A 20,049-nucleotide genomic window follows, 5' to 3' on the forward strand; every position below is an offset into this window, starting at 1 on the left:
TGATTTAAAGAATTTAAACATTGTGTATGTGGATATATTATTGGTTTGTAAAATTTAGGTATTTATAATTACGTGCTCTATTTTTCATTTATTAAACATGTTTATATGTATAAGGTATATTAGATTTTGTTTCGGGACTTAACATTGGAGGGAGGGATACAAACAAGAATAAAATCTAAGCAAAAATTGTAATTAAATGCAACTAAAGTGAACCGTTTTTCTGCTTTACACCAAACCTTAGTATACCAACTCACGTGCAATCCTATAACTTTGTCTGTTTTATAGTTGAAAAAACAGTATATGCATCACAAGCAAGCATCGCCACAAATCCAGACATCCCAGTTTTAGAAATGTGCAGTTACGAAGTATAGTGACAAAGACCACATAAGTCTTTAATTACGCAAGTACGCTACGATCGAAGGTAAGCAAAAAGTACATTGGTATCACCGAAAAATTTAATATTTACGAACAGATTATAGTACCGTAAATTACAGAACAAATGAACATAGGTTTAGGCACGCAGCATTAACTTTTTTGTTTTTATCAAATGTTAAAAAAGAAGCATACATAGTAAGTATTCATCAAAATCGTATCAGATGAAATGAGAAATGAAGCTTATGAGAGCAAAGGCAAATTCTATCTATACAACAGAAAGGGTAAATTAAACTAATCAACACAAATGAAACGAAACGACACATCATCATTCGATATTAAGTAGTAATAATGATAGTAATATAAAATTCTTATATTATAAAGCGTAATTATTGCTTTATTTAAACTGATGATGTATATATCTGTTTTAATTAAGCAAATCAAAGTCACTTTTGACCGACATCGACACCCTCGGTCTTTTTTATCTTTTCCAGCACCGGTTTCAGATCCCTAGGGCACACGTTCACCTTCAGACCGTATTTCATGAAGAGCGTGAGCGACATCTTCTGCTCCACGCGATGGCCCGCCGCGACTGCGAGGCGGTGGCGCAGTAGCACCGCCGCCGCGATGGACTTCATCTGCAAGTAAGCCAGGTCCTTCCCCAAACAAAGCCTCGGTCCCGCATTGAAGGAAACAAACTTATAAGAGTCTTGAACCTGAATTCTGTCCCCTTCGGGAGAGAGCCACCGCTCTGGCTTGAACTCGAGGCAATCCTCTCCCCATACGAACTTCATCCTCCCAACGGAGTAAATCGAATACGTCACGGAGGACCCCGCCGGAACGAAAGTCCCGTTGGGGAGAACATCGTCCTCAACGACATGTTTGGAGTCTTCAGGGACGGAAGGGTAAAGTCGCAGGGTCTCGGACAAGGCAGCTTTGAGATAGACGAGACGGTCTACCTCGTCGAACACGAGAGGTTCTTCCAGCCAGGTTGAGATGTCTTCTCCACGAGTGGAGAGCAGAACAGTGCAGAGTTCTCGAAGGATGTTTTCCTCCACGTGCGGGTTCTTGATACAGAGCCAGAAGAACCAGCTGAGGGCGACCGATGACGTATCGCGTCCGGCCAGGATGAAGTTGAGTGCCACGTGCTGGAGGAACTCGTCCGAGTAGGTTTCCTTTTTCCTCATGAAACGAGACAAGAGGTCGTCGTGGTGGGAGCCAGTGCCGTTGACGAGTTCGAGTTTACGGTTCTTGATGATGCTGGAGAGGTATTGGTCGATGTGTTTGAGGCTTCGGCTAAGGCTGACTTCCATGCCGAGGCGGAGCCATCGCTTGAGCTTCCAAAGAATCTCCGGGAGAATGAAGCGTTGTAGAGTGGCTTCGGTGGCGCTGTCAAAGGAAATAGAGAAAGCATTGTCAGGGAGGCCAGCGGCCAGAGTCTGAGGGTCCTGCCCGAAAGCCAAGCCGCATATGTTGTCGAAAGTGAGGCGAAGCAAGAGGTCTTGGAGATCCACCGATTTGTTGTCTTGCTGAGCCGCGGCGAGGATGGGACAGAACCTGTGCTTAATGGCTCGGTTGACCCAACGCGCCATGGCCTGGCGCAGGGTGCGCGTGGTGAATTCGAGCGCCGCTGTTTTGCGCTGAAAGAGCCAGGTGTCGCCGTCGGAGTTGAAGATGCCCTGACCGAGCAAATCATGGAAGGCTGACTGCCAGGTGGGGCCCTTGGGGTAGTTGTCGAAGCGGAGCTTGAGGATGTGCTCGAGATTCTTGGGGTCGCAGGTGACAGTGACGAGGCACTGTTTGCGTGCGAGGAAGGGGAGGGCGCAGATGCAGGTTTGGTAGGTGCCGCCGCAGGCGCGTAGGTTGTCAGCGATCCAGTCATGCATGCGGTTGGCATGTTGGATGAGACCGGGGAGGCTGCCTAATAGGGGCCAGACACGTGGACCTTTGAGGGAGCGAGTTACGAAGGTGAACCATATTAAATAGGCCGCTATTGCAGATAGGAACATTAAAGCCGTTGATGCCTCCATGTGAACGAGGGACCCTACTCCCAAAAACAAAAAAAAAAAAAAAAAAACCTCCTTTATTCTATTCTCTCCCTCTTTCACCGGAGAGACCCTTCAAATGCATGCATGTGCATCTATCTATATACGAGTTCAATGTAAGCAAAGGAAAGGTGTGTAGAAACTATGTTGCATGCAATATGAAGAATAATGGCTGTGTGTGTATTGAGGGATGATGATGAAGAAGGGTTGAAGAAGAAGAGAGAGGTTTGTGTGTGAGGGAAAGGTGAAGGAGAGAAAAAAGTGTTTTATAGTAGTGAAGTTGAAAGTGGGACAATTAATAAGGAGTGGAAATGCTGCCTCTTGTTTATCATTTTCTTCCCTCACCAGTAGACTCCATTGCCTTCTCAATCCACCCTCATTAATGCCCACCGAGGTCGTTGAGTATATTTACACTTCTTTTTTTCTTTTCCTTTTTTCATTACTCCTATACAATTCTTTTTATGGAATTTTAATTTTATCTTTTTTATTCTTTTCAAATATTACATTTCTTTATGTTACATTAATCCTCTTCAATGTTTCACAATATATATACTCTTGGGGAAGTTTCAATGCATCTCTGCTCCTTCGTCATGCTGGTGTAATATGCAGGTCCTGTTAAGTTTTTTGTGCTACACCCTCCATTCATGTATATTGTTTTTCAATGTTTTCAAGTATATAAATCCCTTCTTTAATATACAAAAAATAATCTATTTTGAAAACATTCTAGAGGATAGTACAATAAATTACGTAAAAAAACTGGACTCGGTCTCTTGACTACAGTTTTCAAATAGATAGAATGACTTATAATATATATATATTAAAACGGTACTGCTTTATTTATTTTAAAATGTAATTATTATTATTATTTTATAAAGTTCAATGCATGAGGTTATGGGTTTAACCGATATAACAAGTGATGTCAAAGTACATTTCTAATACGGTGATTATTAAGAAAATGTTGTTGTAGATTGCATCACTCTTATGGAAGATAAATCACAAATAATAATTATTTAAAAAAAAAAAGAATTATTGGAAATAAGATCAGTTATCTATAGCAATCAAAGTATCAAGTTATTACTGTGGTTGGTTGAGGTGTGATGCTTTTAAATAAATTTTAAAGAAAAAGTAAAGTGAGATAGGATCTAAGCATTAGTAGTTATACCTTTCTTTTTAACGGATTTCAGAACAATGTTCGGTGTATTTTAGGTTACAATTTTTTTAGTTTAGTTTGACCTGTTCTATGAAACTTTCAAAAATTAGGTCAAGCCTATTTTTATCATGCTACTCTTTGCACCCCCTAAGGGGGTGTGAGAGGACAAGTAATTCTACACAAGAGTTTTAGATTTAAGTCTTGAATATTCTTATACAACTTCCAGAAAAAAAAAATGTTTCTCTGTATCTTTTTTATACATTTTGTAAGGTTATTTTGAACGAATGAATAAATATATATAATAATTTTTTTATTCTATAGTTATCTCTTTTATCCATACGAAGTCTAATAGAAAAGAAACCTAAAATGTCTTATTAAAATTCTAAACAAGAGAAATAAAAAAAGAAAACAATTATTTTTAAAATCAAGACAAATAGAAAGGAATGCGGGAATGTTATGAAAATTATTACTATCACACACACCTTCTTATATATGTCTTACCATACACTATTTTCTTATCTGATGATTAACGGATTAGCTATTATTATAATTAGTATGAAAGAAAAAGCAGTTAAACTGATATGAGTATTAGTTAATAATTTGATTTTATTAAGAATTTTTATTTTTTATTTTTTTATTTAATTTTTGTACAAGCAGGGCCCTCCCCCTCTCTTTCGATCTATAAATAAAATGAGAACAAATTTCTTTATAGCACATGCTCAATACTTGCTAATGGTAGAAGAGAGAAGCCAAACTATATCTCTATTTTAAAAAATCTAATCCTCCATTTAAAAAATAAATAACAATGCATTCATACTAACATTTTTATTATAAATTCTTATGTTAGATATTATTGTGTACGAGGACATTTTAGTTAGCTGACATATCAAAACATACAATTTGACATTACATAAAGAATATTTATTAAAAAATAGAAGAAAAAAAAATATAGGCAACGTAACAAATGTATGCACAAAGCAAACTTTTTTCTTACGTATAATGAAGATAAAGTTTGCGGAAAAAATAAAAAACAATTATTTTTAAAAATTATTAAGAATTAAATTTTAAGTCTAATTCAACCATACAAAATTAATTGTAAGATTAAATTTATACCAATTTATATTATAAAAAAAAAACAAATAAACTTTTACGGTTGACGTATTCCTCGTAGAATCTTTAATAAGTTTATTAAAGATTACCTTAGACTTACACAAACAATGTTTAACTCACTGTAATATTGTCAATTATTCTATTTGGGTAACATAATTAAAAAGAAATACAATTATTACTATCATTTTTTACATTTTGTTTGATTTTTTAAATAAACTTTTTATGAAAAGAAAAACACAACGAATAAATCTTGCAAGTTCCACAAAAATCCTACAAAATATTAATAATTCTAAGAGTAAACTTAAGATGCATTAAAAACATTTCTATTATTTTGGCAACAAAGTTCTTTACACTTAATAAGTATGGACCATCACAACTAATTATGATGTTAATTTCAACGATTTAATTATTAATCACACGTTTTTAATTCATGCTATTGGCTAAAACCACCATAATTTGAAATAAGAATAATAATAATAATATCACTTAATAATCCATAAATATAACACATCGACAACTAATTCACATAGTGATGCGGGTTTTAATTTTTAAAATTAAATTCTTCAATTTTCATTTTCTATAAGAGAGAAAAAGAGATAATTTGTAACATTTATTAATTTTTTTACTGAAGTAATTTAAATTATTTTAGTTAAAACATATAGTTAGTACATAGATCATTATAAAAAAGAAATATTCTTTAAAAAAATATTACTAATATTAAGGACAAATATAAATTGATATTTTAATTTGAAAAATAAATCAACATCACACTTCCATAGACATCAAAACACGTAGTCCACATATTAGATTCAAACAAAGTGTTACTATTGTTTATACCAAAATAAATTAATAAATAGATAGTCTTTCATGAAGGAAAGTTCTCACCCACTAATTCTATAAAGTGTTGCTTAGCCTTTAATTCTAGCATTTAATGAAGGAAATACAAGTGAATAATATTGGTTGAGAAGACTATTAATGCATTATTTTGGGTTAACAAAAATGTGGAAGATTGTACCAGTTGTCATGAAGTATATATGGGCATTTTTTAAAAAAAAAAAAAAGAAATTATGGATACAGAATTAGTGTGGTTAAATGATTGAATTTTTATTTTATTTTTTAAAGATATTAAAAGGATAATATTTTTACTTTTAAAAAAATTAAATAATTCATGGGACATAATCCATTATTTTTCGCCTTTACAGAGTCTAAAAATTTAGTTTCCTTGGTCTCACGTGATTGTGTTGAAATTAAGATACCGACAGAAACATTTATTTGCCCCAAAAAGCACATCTATTACCATGGAATGCTATATTCCGTTAACTCTGGGCACATGTCTTTTGAACTTTGATTTTTAAAAGAGTGCTTGTTATATTTAAATTTAGTCGAACAAACAAACGCTTTATGCATTTTAGATATCTACTTCTTTAATAATTTAAGTGGAATTTTAACTTTAACTTCTTTTGTAATTACAAAACATATAATATCTCATTTTAATAATATAAAATTAATAAAATAAAACATTTTATAATAACATTTAAAATAGATAATCCAATTTATAAATTAATATAGTCCTTTGAGAATATAAAAAATATGACATTTATATAATCACATCAAATAAACAAAAATTTATATCAAAATTAACTATCCATGCTTCGAAATCATTCACATCAAACTTCTCACTTTCTAAAAGTATCTCTAACATTGTATTATCTTTTACTTACACTAAATAAGATAATTATTGTAAAATAAAGACAAAACAAAATCACATAAACAAACAAGACAAAATGAATGATAAACTAATTTGTAAAAGTAAAATAATATATATATATATATATATATATATATATATATATATATATATATATATATATATATATATATAAAATTAATAAAATTTCAATTCATTAATTCAAACATATCACACCCACAATATCATATAATTATTCATAGAAAAACAACTTTGGATTCAATTATCCGAATACAAGCATTGATGCAAGATTTTTATTAGTTTTTACACTTACACTGGTCTCTATTGTTTTACAGAGTCATTACTAATGAGTTTGATTTTACTACCACTTACAAAGTTAGTTTTTTCATCACCTTTGGTCATGGTAAAACCTCTAGACTAGGCTACTCTTGCCACATAACACATTCTATTCTATATGAGTCTAAATGGTTCTTAGAGTATCAGGATAAACTTCTAGTACTAACTTCTTACATGGATGCACACATTACTTAATTACATCAAATAGGATTTTCTTCCTTGGAAATCCCCACATCACCATCAATCATACCATTTCAACCTTGAAACACATTAATAATAACATGAAAAGCATAAATCAGAATTAGCGAAGGAAAATAAGAACAGTTATTTTTGACAATTGACAACTGTTTTCAAATCGAGATATTTCCAAGCGAGGCAAAAAAGGTGCATTTTTTTGCCTCAGTTGCCTCAATTCTCGAATAACGAAGTAGTAACTTGAAAAAAGAAAAATAGATTTTTTGATAGCGGCTATGCAGGAACCACTCCATATATTTAATTTTAAGGGTCCGTGGCAACGGTTCTTGCTAGAATCGCTGGAATAGCTCCTTAATATTAAATGTTTTTTAAACATATGGCAGTGGTTATGATCATAGTCGAGGCCATAGACCATTTTTTGTCTCAGTTTTGACCACAACTGCTATCAAGGGAGCATTCAATTACACAAACTGGCATTTAACATTGGTAACCCCTTGGAGCTTTCTGACTTTAAAGCACTTAGTGTTAAGGGCACTAGAGCTTATTGGAACCATTTCTTAACGTCTTATCACAAAATGGCCACTGACTTTAATGTTTAAGATTGACTATTTGCCACCTTTGTCAATAACAACACAATCGAGGTTCTAGTGGCAATTAACGTCGAAATCATCATCTCTGATGGAGTGGATTAAAGCATTGTGGACGATTTAGTGATTTATTGAATACTGAAGATGAGGGAAGAGAACCCTTTCACACATATAAGTTTTTGTTTTGTGTTGGTAAAAGAAGAAAAGGAAAAGGTTAAGGTGAGGTCATTGGGGATAATTTCCCCTGAAGTTTGGACAAAAAAATTGTCGTTCTTTTTTAACGACTATAAATTCATCAGTAATTGGAATTTTCAATTACCGAAAATTTTATCGACAAAAATAAATTTAGCATTAATTGAAAATTAAAAATCCGTCTGTAAAATTTGTCGGCAATTCAAATTTATCAACAAATTTATTTTTGTCAGTAATTCCGAGAATATTTATACTGCTAGATTAATTCAAATTGACCTTTAGCCAAAATTTACTCAAACCGATAATTATTTGAGATTGACTAAGGTTAACCTTCCATTAAAATTGACTTGAACCTATCTTCGATCAAGATCAACTTAAACCGATCTTCAATCAAAGTTGACTTGGTTCTCACCTTGGATGAAAAGTTTCAAGTTAATCGTTGGTTAACTTTTTGTTTCGATTGAATCTCAAAATTTATTAAAACACTTCAATCAAGTCCATTTTATTGTTGTCATTAAAATTATTACGTGATTACACATGCTTATTTCACAAGTTATGCAAACATAACAATATTTTTTCTAACGTGAAATTTTGTTTGATAACAATATGTAACAAATATAAGTGAAAGACCTAAAAGACCCACACACAACAAAAATCTCCTTTCTTCTTCCACCCATCATCATCATCATAACACCTTCCCATTACAAAAAAATTTCTAAAACTTCAAGCCTCCATTTCTTCCTCTCTACCCTAAATCACTCTTCCTTCCCCCAATACTTTTAATGGTGCAAAATATGACACAACATAAAATTTAATCCACTAGAAGAGCACAAAGATAAAACAATAGATAAATAAGAATACAATTTCTACAATAACTTAATCACATAATTTCATCTCCATTAATTTCCTCCAGCAGATCATAAATTCGTTTTTTTAGGCCATCAATGTTTTACATCTTCCAGCCACCTTCCCATCATAGCCCCTCACCTTCTTTCTTTTCAACCTTACTAGTACCTAAGAAAATATGCTAAATGATCCACTCCTCGTGACTGATACTGCAAGCTGACACACGAACCACAGCCCCCAGAACGAAGCTAGCATGAGCGATGGAAGCGATGGAAGCTAGCATGATCTATCGCAACAGTTTATTCAAAAATTCATTCATCAACTTTTTTTCTATTTTTTTCACTAAGACCACTCTCTTATCTTATCCAGAATCCACTGATCCTCATTTTAGAAACCGAATTCATTTAATTTATTATGTATTAAAATATTATATAAAGCACTAAATAATGTACCTAGATGAAAAATATGCTATATACAATAACATTTATATTAATTACTTTTCATTTCAAAACAATGGAAAATGTGTCTTAAAATTTACAATTACGCTTACACGTATTTTGAAATATGATATTTTCATAAATCGATGTGATGGATGGAAAATGATTCCTACTAGTTTTGCGCATTGAAGATTGTTGAAGTAATAAACATGTTATACTTAATAATTATGTAATGATTTCTATCATAAAATTAACAATGCAGCTTGGATTACTTTAAAGTTAGATTATATTGAACACGTGACATCTCATGTATCAAGTAAATTTCGTACATATAACAAGAGGAACTAAATTAGGGAATTAGAAAGATTTTCAATTTATATATTATTTAATTTTAATAAAATATTAAAACATAAAGTTAAATATAATATAAAATAAAAATTTCGAAAAACGATATATAAAAGAAAAATAAAATATGTTTCTATTTAATAGAAAATTTGATGAAATTTCACAATTAAAAATATCTTTCATCTATGAAAAAAGTTTAAAATATAAAAACTTGAATAATTATATTCTATTTAATTTTTAAAATTTTTAGACTTAAAAAAATCTAAATGTTTTTTAACTTATTGCTTTTAAATAAATATAAAATGAATTTTAATTACCTTTTTGTAATTAATTTTTAATTGTAACTTTTTATCTTATACCTCTCTTGTGATAATGATATTTTTAAAATTTTAATTTTAATTCAATAATTACGAGTTTAAGATTTGATAAAGAAAAATAACAATTTAAATGTATGTGATTTTGTTATATTTGTTATATTAATTTATGTAATAATTTTATTAATAAAAATCAAACGTGTTTATATATATATACATATATTTCCTACGTGATTTAAAATCTATAATTATAGGGATTTATATTTGCCACCTAAATATGTATAAAGCTAACATGTAAGGAAAAGAATAGTGAGAGATTTGACATATTCCTAAGTTGATTCTCCAAGGTCATCCATCTCAACCTATTCTTTATATTCATTTTCAGCTAACACTTCTTATGCATTTTTGTCATCCCACAATTACTTTCTACAAATATATAATGCATATTTAGTGAACCGTGGTGGGAATGAGAAGATAAGAAAAGGAGGGAGTAAGAGAGTGAGAAGTGATATTCTTTGTATTAAGGGAAATTAAGTACAAAGAATGAAAAATGTTATAATAGATTTTATTAATTCAATAGGAAAAATTTTAAATTAATTACAAAGTGTAATAAGTTACAAATCAAAAATATTATTTATTTAATTCTAATAAAAATAGATATTAATTAAGATTTATGATTAATTAATTATAAAGTGATTAATATATAAAATTCAAAGATACATGGATTTAAAGAATAAAATTTTTAAACATAATTCAATTTCTATGCAGTTTTAATTTATTTTATTAATATTCATTTTACAAGAAAAAAAATACTATTATTAAATTAAGTTGAGTGATTAAAAAATTTAAGATCAATTTAAATTAGTAATGAAATATAATACTTTTCTATCATTTGAATTGTATTTTTCCTTATTATTATTAGAACGTATAAAATGGTATTTACAAGTTAATAGTATATTTAAAATAATATGACTCATTTATTTTAATATTAAAAATACTTAAAAATAAGTAGAAACATATATCTATCTAGAAATTACTGTGAAAACATATATCTATCTAGAATTATTTTTTTTATAATTTTTTATTTTTATCTCGTATTTCTCACTATTTGCTTATTTAATTGAAGATATGAAACTCTCACTTGTATAAAAAAAAACGTACAACGTCGAATATTTTCGGTCTTTCACGTTAAATTCGAGAATAACGTTATATCGAGAGACATTAAATTGACGTTGAATTTTGTTAATATACGACGTTAATAATTTTCTTTTATTTTTTCATTAATTGTGATCCTTTTTTACAACTCTACTAGACAAAAGCAAAAAAACAACAAATTTCAGTTTTTGATATTTTATAAAACATGAACTATGAACGGTAATATAGGATCAACAACAAAGAACAATAACAAACAACAAACAAGTTTAATCAAACAACAACAACAAACAAGTTCAACCAAACAACAAACAACATTCAACAAAAAAACAACAAACAAGTTCAACAAATAAGTTCTTCAAAACGAAAACGAAAACTAACCTTCAAAAAAGTGGTTTATCGGAATAAAGTGTTGTCACTAGTGAGAGAGAAAACATAATAGGCCTATGAAGGACAAGAACACGAAAATAATTGGTGAAAATAAACGAAAATCATACCTAAAGTAGTTAATTAACATACATTTGTATCAAATGAAAGAAAAATTACACGTGATGGTCGTTAAATTTCGTTCAAGAAAAGTTTGAGCACAGAAGAGAGTATCGCGTACTAAGATAAAGTGAATGGATTTTCAATCTCTCACTCAAATTTTTATTGAATTCACTAACTTTTGACGTTTAGCGTTGGGGCATTCGACGTTTTATATCCTTTTACATCGAAGACGATTAATAATTACATTTATTTACAAATATGTCACCGGTCATTTTTAACTTTGGCTATTGAATGGTTGGACGTTGAACGTGTGACATTATACGTTGTTTTTGCACTATTGTCGTAGTGTGACTTGTGTATGTGTTTGTTGTTGTGTCTTTGTATTAGTGTTTGCGTATGTGTCTGTATCTATCTGTGTACGTCTTTGTGCTTGTGTGTGCACGTGTGTGTGTCTTGTATATGTGTCTATGTATTTATGCTTGTGTGTTTGTTTTTTAGTGTGTTTGTTTATCTATTTGTGTGTCTGTATTGGTGCATTTCTGTATTTGTGTGTGTGTCTCTATGTGTACATGTGCATGTGTCCGTATGTTGTCTGTTGTGTGGTTTTGTTATATTTTTGTGTAATTATCACCTTGTTTGGTGTAAGTTGAGGCACCTATGGGTGATGAAGAGCCAACCACTTGAGTTAAGAGTAGTTGTTATTTGTTATATATAATTTTGAGATGAAATTTGGTTATCTAGTAGACAATATTAGATTATATAATTATTGTTATAATTTATCATTTTAGATGACTGTATTAATATTATAAATATATAGATATTGTTTGGGTTATCGAATTTGGATTATTAGATATGAAATATGTTTATTTTAGGAGTATAATGTTATTCAAATGGGATGATACAGTTATAACATAGAATTAATTTACATGTGATTATCAAATATAATTAAATTCTAATGATGAAAAATAGGTTGCAATCTCTAAATTGGTATAACAAAAAAAAAAAGATTGGAAATTAATGGTGATGGAATAGATGAAGCTATGAGGTTATTTGTAAGCTTAAAAGTGAATAAAAAAAAGTTAATAAGTTATTTTGGTTGTTGTATGGGGTTAAATGAGAAGTTGATTGTTGTACTAGGAAGACATAGAGAGGGATAATGGAGTTTTGTGAGAATTAAGAAGGTGGAAAAATTAAATATAGAGAAACGGTTGCCGATAAAATGGTTATAAGTGGCTATGCATTGAATGCCCTGTTTGTGATTGTGAATAAAAATCACCACATTTAGTAATAAATTCTTTGCGCTGAATAGCAATGTAGCATTAATGGGAAGGCCAAAATAATGGTGTTTAGGTTGTTATGGACCAGATTGAGAGTTTTCACAATCTAGGCCCACCCATCCAAACTACTACTACCTTCTATTTTAGCTTTTTTAAATTTTCATAATACACTAACCAAACCTAACCATTTAAGTTTGACAATGGATACAGTTAGAGGGTGAGAGATGCCCAGAATTTGTCTTTTCAGTTATTTTTTACCTCTCTTTAAAAGTCAACGACATTTGACAATCAAAGAATAAGGAACAATCATGTTACATTATTCTTCTTATACTTAATGTTTTCACTACTCATACAGTAATTCCCAACAACTTCTGATTTATGGCATCACAAACATGTTATTATTATTATTTATTATTATTATTATTATTATTATTATTATTATTATTATTATTATTGGATTAATGTCTTACGGACCCATACACGACTTTGGTGACAGCAAAGAAAAGCCACATGCATTGGTCTCCACTCTCCATAGCTACTACACTCTATGCACTTTACCCTTCTTTTTAATCAAATTAATGCTCCCACATTTTTAATTATTAAAAATCTTGAATTCTAACAGTGAAAAAAGCAACAAAGAATTAGTTTTAAAACTTAAAAAATATATAAAAATAATTTATATTACAAAAATTCACTCTAATAATATCTTAAAAAGTAACATCTTTTACTACTTACTATCGTTTAATAATTTTTTGAACCACTATTATTTTTAAATGACTTTTCGGAATCCAACCATGGGTTCACCAAGTAGTTGTAATATTTTTAATAACTTAATTAATAGTCACTATTAATCACATCCTTAATATTTGTTTTCAATTTCCTAATTAAAATTTTAATTGATCTTAGTTGATAAATTTGTGATCCGTCAACATTTTTAGCTTTTCAACATTAATTAATAATTTTTTTTATCACGTCGTAAAGAATTTCATTACAGTGTCATTTTTAGTACAACACAATTTTAGTCTTTTATCTATTTGATGAGTGAATAAAATAAAATTTATAAAAAGAAATAGAATGATTGTTCCGTTATCCCTTAATGACATGACAAGTGTTAACCTTTATATGTCATCAATTGCCACTAATCCTTGGTGCAGTGACACAAATATATTAATAAAAAAAATTAAGACAAATCAAAATATTCAATAGTAAAAAAAAATTAAAAAAAAATTATTATTACTGAGGTTGTTTTAGGAATGACAATAGCCTAACAATTTAACACAATCTCTATTTGTTGAATTTTTTAGAAAACATACGAAAAATAATTGCAGTTCCTTAATAAAAAAATAGATTCATACAAATTTTCATCATTATAAAGTGTAATACAAAAGAATGTATTAAATAAAATATTCCTTGCATTTATACTATCATCAATATGATTATTTGTGGGGCTGAGTAGAAAATTTTAATAAATACTTCGTTGATAAGTGCTTAGTTGTTTCTGGGTTATTTCCTACATTATCCCACAACATTGCTCATGTATTATCACATTTTTTTTAAATTTTAAATATATTTTCTATATTTTAAAAAATTCTATACTTACACTTTTTTTCTTCAATGGATTTTAAAATCCATTATTGAAAGAAAAAATTATTCAAAAATTCAACACCTGTTGAAAGATTTTTCGAGTTTTCAATACATTTTGAAATTTGTTGAAATTTTCAAAAATATCTTAACGGATGGCAAAACTGTTAAAAAGGTTTTTCTTTGTTGCATGTCAAAATTTGTTAATCAATTTTTCGAAAACGGATTTCGAAATTTATTTAAAGAATTTTCGAAAATTTTAACAGATTTTAAAATTCGTTAATAAAGGATATTTTTGATATATAATGATACAGGAAGCAATGTAAGGTGGTGTAAGAAGTACTCTTCTAGTTATTTTGTGCAACCCAATATAAGGGCCCAGAACCAGGCTGGATTTTTACCTTTTGCCCCCAATTTTGTTAGAGAATGAATTTTTGTCACAATTTGCACTAATCATGTGACGAGTTTGTTTTCTGTTTAAAAAATTAAAAAATATACAATATCTGAATATTAATTAAAATAAATAAAATATATAAAAAAACATCACTACAATTTTTTAAATATTTTAAAATAATCTTTAATTGAAGTAGAATGAATAGGTTATCTATTTTGTAAAATTTTAAAAATCGCACCATATGTTTAATTCTTCTAATTTCAATTAATTATTTTAATATCATAATTTATATAATTTAGAATACTCTAATTTAAAACTCTATTTCGTATGCTTAAATAAGGTTAATTTATTAACTTTAACACAGTCATATAATGTTCTTCCATCTAAACCCATTTCTAAGATATTACATGCCGTATTTAAGTAATTGGAAAATAAAATTTTAAATAGAGGATAGAATATGACTTGATAAAGATTTTAGTGATTTAGTAACATTTTTAGTTGCAACTCATTTTCTCTCAAGATCAATCTATGATTGTTTGAAATAAATAAATCATCGTTTGAGTGATTCAATTAACACTTAAATGGCCCTAATTTTCAAGATTAAAATAAAACAAATGTAACATTTTTCTTACTCAAATTCTCAATGATTACTCAAAATATAATATATTTATTGTGAACCCTTTTAGGATGATTACACATTTTGTCCCAAAAAGATAATTAAAACCATTATATGAGAAAGTTAAAAAATAAAATTGTTTCGTCAAATATAAAAGTGTAGTATTTCATGTAAATCTCGTACAACCATTTAACGATTCATTTCTGTTTACAAAAAAATTATTAAGCACATCGCAAAATTTACAGCAACTTCTTATAAACTCAATGTAAATGTTCTCTTATTCTTACCCTTTCTATTGGCACCCTTATTTTATTAAACCCGCTCCCACTCCCGGGTTTTGTTTCATCATTCCGAGCCCAAAATTCAATAAAATAAAAGCCCAAATCACTTGTAATAAATAACGTCTGACCATCCCTACTTAACTTATTTTTCATAAAAAAAAATAGAGAATATGAAAAGCAAGGTACAGGAATCATGGTAGACAGCTCTATTCATGTATGTCTCTCATTATACTTTACATAAAGAAATGTCAAACAAAGAAAGAAATAATTGACAGAATTTTTGAAATTGGTAGGTGGTAGGCATCTCACCAAACACGAAGAATGTACAAGGCAGGGTTTATTTACAACATATTTTCACCAACAAATTAAAAAAAAAATATTTTTCATGTAACTAGACTAAATTGAATATTAATGAAAGAAAAGAATAGAAAGAAAGTGCATTGAGCATCAAAATTCCCTTGAAGAACTCTGCCAAACCTCAACACATTGCTGATCCTTTCTGGTCAAGAACATGGTGCTTCCTCCAAAGCCCAAATTTGTGATCTTTGCACCACCCATGTCCCTCATTCTACCCATTAAGTTCTTCTTGAATATCCGACCACCATTGCCACCACCCATGATAACCTCAGACCAGAGCTCCACGTCACCACCCTTCGTGCAAAACACTTGATTCCCCTGCGTTTCGATTTTCGACCCAATCCCTTCCTTTTTCCCACTGTTCGTAACCTTTCTTTTATCCCCAAGACAAACCCACGCGCTCTCGCTGCTCAAATTCCGCAAGTCCACGTAAGAACCTTCGCCCGAATTCACCCCAACCTTAAAAATTATCGACAACGGATCGCAAACCGCCACGTCAGCAAAACAATCCACCTTCTCAGAAATTTCCCACACAACGTTTCCGGATCGAACATCCCACAACCTTATGTTACCGGAAACGCCGGAGGGACCACTGTGGGACCCAGAGGCCATCAACAGATTGTAACCCTCAACCCACTGCAACTTCGTCGCCGGAATTGCCGAATCGATGTCTGCGCCGAAGATTTCGTTGTGACCGATCTCGGTGACCGGGGTTAGAGAATGCAAATCGTAAACCATTATGGAATTGGAGTTTCGGCGCGAGGATTCGAAGCTGACGAACATGTTTTCCGAGGAGGATCCGATGGCTTGGACGGTGGACCCGGATTTGGTGACGTTTTCCCAGTTTAGGGTTTCCTTGAGGCGGCCGTTCTCGAGGTCCAGGATCTGGAGGCCGGAGAAGTCGTTGGCGCCGGCGGCAACCAGTGTTGGCGAGAGCGCCAGGAGGGAGTCGACGGCTGTAAAGTGGGTGAGGACGGTGGACTTGCGGCGGAGGGACCAGTCGAAGGAGGTGATCTTGCTGCCGTGGGCGACGTGAAGGGCACCGCAGGCTGCGTCGGCGGCGAGGGAGGAGGGGGAGTCGCGGCCGTTGAGGGGCAATAGGAGGGACTTTTGGAGGTTGAAGGGTTCCAATTGAGAAGGGTTAGAGAGGGAATTGATGAGGAGGGTTTCGATGCCGTAGAATTTGGACTCAATAATTAGGTCTTGGAGATCGAAAGCTTTGGCCTTTGAGGGAAGGTTTCCGGTGCGGAGGAGAGAGAGAAGGAGCGAAAAGATTTCCGGGTCTCTGTCTATGAACGGCGCGTATATTCCTGAAGACTCCGCAATTCTGGAGAAGAAGGTTTTGGGACCAGCCGACGTTAGTGTCTGTTTGGTGGTTTGGAAGAGTTGGCCTCCGACGTCGATGGAAACTATGTTGGAATCAGGCTTGGGGAAGCCAGCTGGTTCAGAACCTGCAAAAGGTGGCATTTTTGATCCGAATAACGTAGAATGGAAGAGAGAAGAGAAATGGAACGAGGATGTTTGGTAGATGGAGAAAAATGAGGGGTTGGTTATATATATATTGTGATGGTTGACAGAAGAGAAATGGTGGCTTTTGGTGTAGCTTAAGTGTAGGATCTGGTGGGACTCTAGAAGGAGCAATGCCCCAAAGTCTCGGGGTGGGTCAATCAAAGATTGTCCACTCTTCTAGATTTGCATAATTGCATTGCATCATTGCCAACGTGTTTTTCTTACACTTTTTTTTTTAGATGAAAACATTATATTATTACTATCTTTCGCCGCCCAACATAGACCCTTTGGATTTTGACGAGAGACTATAATAAAGGTAATATATTCAGAGAACTGCGGCCAGGATCTTTCTACTCTACTACTGCCCATTGTTCCACGTTTTTTTAAATTTCAACGGCTGGGTCAAATTTGGTGCCCTTAGGATTTCCACTATTTTTAAGTTTTTGTTTGACTATTTGACCACTCAACATTATTCATAAATTAATAGATATAATAATGTTTAAAGATTTTCCATGAAACTAGTTTTAGTCAGCAGATCGAATTTTTACGACCTTATGGCTCGGAGATTAGTAAAAGATACAGAAACAAAATTTCAACCTTGTTTCCAATATTGGTTAGTCAGTTTAATTTCTAGATTGTTTTTTTAATGTAACAAACTAATAAAAAGGCACGTTTAAGATAATGTTCAGTATTGATACTTTGCTTCTGAAAAAAAAAGCATCGATACTTTGCTCAGTCTAGGATTGACCTTTTTAAATATAAAATTGTATTTGTGATTTTCAAAAAGATAAAAGATGTGATGGTCAGGCATACACACCAGAAGTAGAAGATGGAAACATCCAGGAAAAAGGTAAGTTTTGTCTGCACTGGACCTGAAGTTGCTCACTTAGGCCTGTGAGGAAGAATGTGCTGGGCCTTTTTCTGTTCCTCTTTATACTCCAAAATTCAAATGAACTCGGAGTGTGTTTGATTTTGATTTTCTGTACAATCAAACCAAATCCAGTTTAAAACTATGCATATACGACTTTAAATTCAAATTAATATAACTGTTTTTATAATGTTAAGTTGGTTGAGTGATATAGCTAATGTACGTAAAGAGGTTTTTAGTTGGTACATTTTAATAAAGTGTATCAAGTTTTAGGTTATAAAAAAGTTTCTATTAAAATAAAAAAGTTTAATCATTCTGATAGTCTTTATTTTCGGTGATTTTTTTCAATTAGGTTCCTCATTTTTTCTTTTTTTCAATTGGGTCCCTATTTTTGAAAAATTGAAGCAATTAGGTAGTTTCGTACTAACACCGTTAAAAAGGATGACACGTGTCAGCTCGTGATTTTTTTGAATTTTTTAAATATATTTTTAATTATTTTTATTTTAATTTTTTTATTTATTTTAAAAAAATTGTCACGTGTCAAGTTGACATTGAGCCACGTGGCAATGACAATGTGAGGTGACACTGATAGTGCCACATGTCACTATCAGACCACGTGTCATTAGATTTATCTCAATTTAGTCCATATATTTTTTATTTGTGTCAATTTGGTCCCTATATTATTATTTTGTCTTAATTTAATCCTATTTTTTTAAAAAACTAAACAATTTTGTTTCTCTCCATGTTCAAACAAAATTTTATTTGTATATAAATCTTTACAAAGAAATTTATACAAATTAATTTTTTATTAGAAATTACAAACTAACATATGACACATTTTTATTTATATAGTAGTAAAGAAATCATTTAACCTAAATAATTTGAACGAGTAACCTATAAAAGTTAACATCTCAATAATAAATATTTTTGTGAAGGTAATCTACACAAGTATAGTCTCAATACTTCCTCAACAATTCATAAAAAATTTATAGAGTTAAATATTTCGATTTGAAATACATCATTACTAATAATTTGCTTAACGAAAACAAATTTAAAGACAAAAATTTGGAAAATGTACATACCGTATTTTATTTGGGAAGGAACAAATTTTTTAAAATTTTTAAAAAAATTAGGATTAAATTGAGACAAAATAAAAATACAAGGACCAAATTGGAACAAAATAAAAATACAGGGACCAAATTGAAACAAATGCAATGACACGTGGCACTGTCAGTGACACCTCACACTGTCATTACTACGTGGCATAATGTCAACTTGACACGTGGCAAATTTTATTTTTAAAAGAAAAAAAAATAAAAAATAAAAATAAAAATAATTAAAAATATATTTAAAAAATTCAAAAAAATCACGAGCTGACACGTGTCACCATTTTTAACGGTGTTCGTACGGAACTAACTACAGTGACCTAATTGCTTCAATTTTTCAAAAATAGGAACCCAATTGAGAAAAAGAAAAAATGAGGGACCTAATTGAAAAAAGTCACCAAAAATAAGGACTATCAGAATAATTAAACCTAAAATTTATTTCCAAAAAATTTAAAATATAAATAGTAAACGAAGGAGGTAAAAAATGTTCTTTTTATATTTTTGTTTTGGCCCAAATCATTTTTAATATCTACATCATCCATATTTATATTTTTACACCTTACTTTTATCTTTTATTATTAGGTCCATTTTGTTTTTATTTTTTATACCCATTTTTTTAGGAGTCAAGTCTAACATATTTCACATTCTCACACCAACATTTTCTCTCTTCATAATCTCTTAAAATCCTTCCTAATCACACACTACAAATCATTTCCGCTAAGAAGTTGTCATGTGTTCCTTTACTCTACCCTTAAACTAACTCTCACTTTTTCCTTTATCTT

The 20,049-nt window shown here is 31.0% G+C and overlaps 2 protein-coding genes across 2 annotated transcripts; both read right to left on the reverse strand.

Annotated features, from left to right (window-relative positions):
* Positions 1 to 550: 550 nt before the first annotated feature.
* On the reverse strand, positions 551 to 2,773 carry LOC106769560 (cytochrome P450 86A22). The gene has a single exon (XM_014655226.2). The coding sequence runs from the start codon at positions 2,400 to 2,402 to the stop codon at positions 819 to 821; it is 1,584 nt and encodes a 527-aa protein (XP_014510712.1). The 5' UTR covers positions 2,403 to 2,773; the 3' UTR covers positions 551 to 818.
* A 12,837-nt stretch (positions 2,774 to 15,610) lies between these two features.
* LOC106768528 (BTB/POZ domain-containing protein At5g41330) lies at positions 15,611 to 17,531 on the reverse strand. Its single transcript, XM_014653721.2, has one exon. It carries the CDS (start codon positions 17,249 to 17,251, stop codon positions 15,875 to 15,877), a length of 1,377 nt encoding a protein of 458 aa, XP_014509207.1. The 5' UTR covers positions 17,252 to 17,531; the 3' UTR covers positions 15,611 to 15,874.
* Positions 17,532 to 20,049: the final 2,518 nt, after the last annotated feature.

This window comes from Vigna radiata, chromosome 7, assembly GCF_000741045.1.
Source record: "Vigna radiata var. radiata cultivar VC1973A chromosome 7, Vradiata_ver6, whole genome shotgun sequence".
NCBI lineage: Eukaryota > Viridiplantae > Streptophyta > Magnoliopsida > Fabales > Fabaceae > Vigna > Vigna radiata.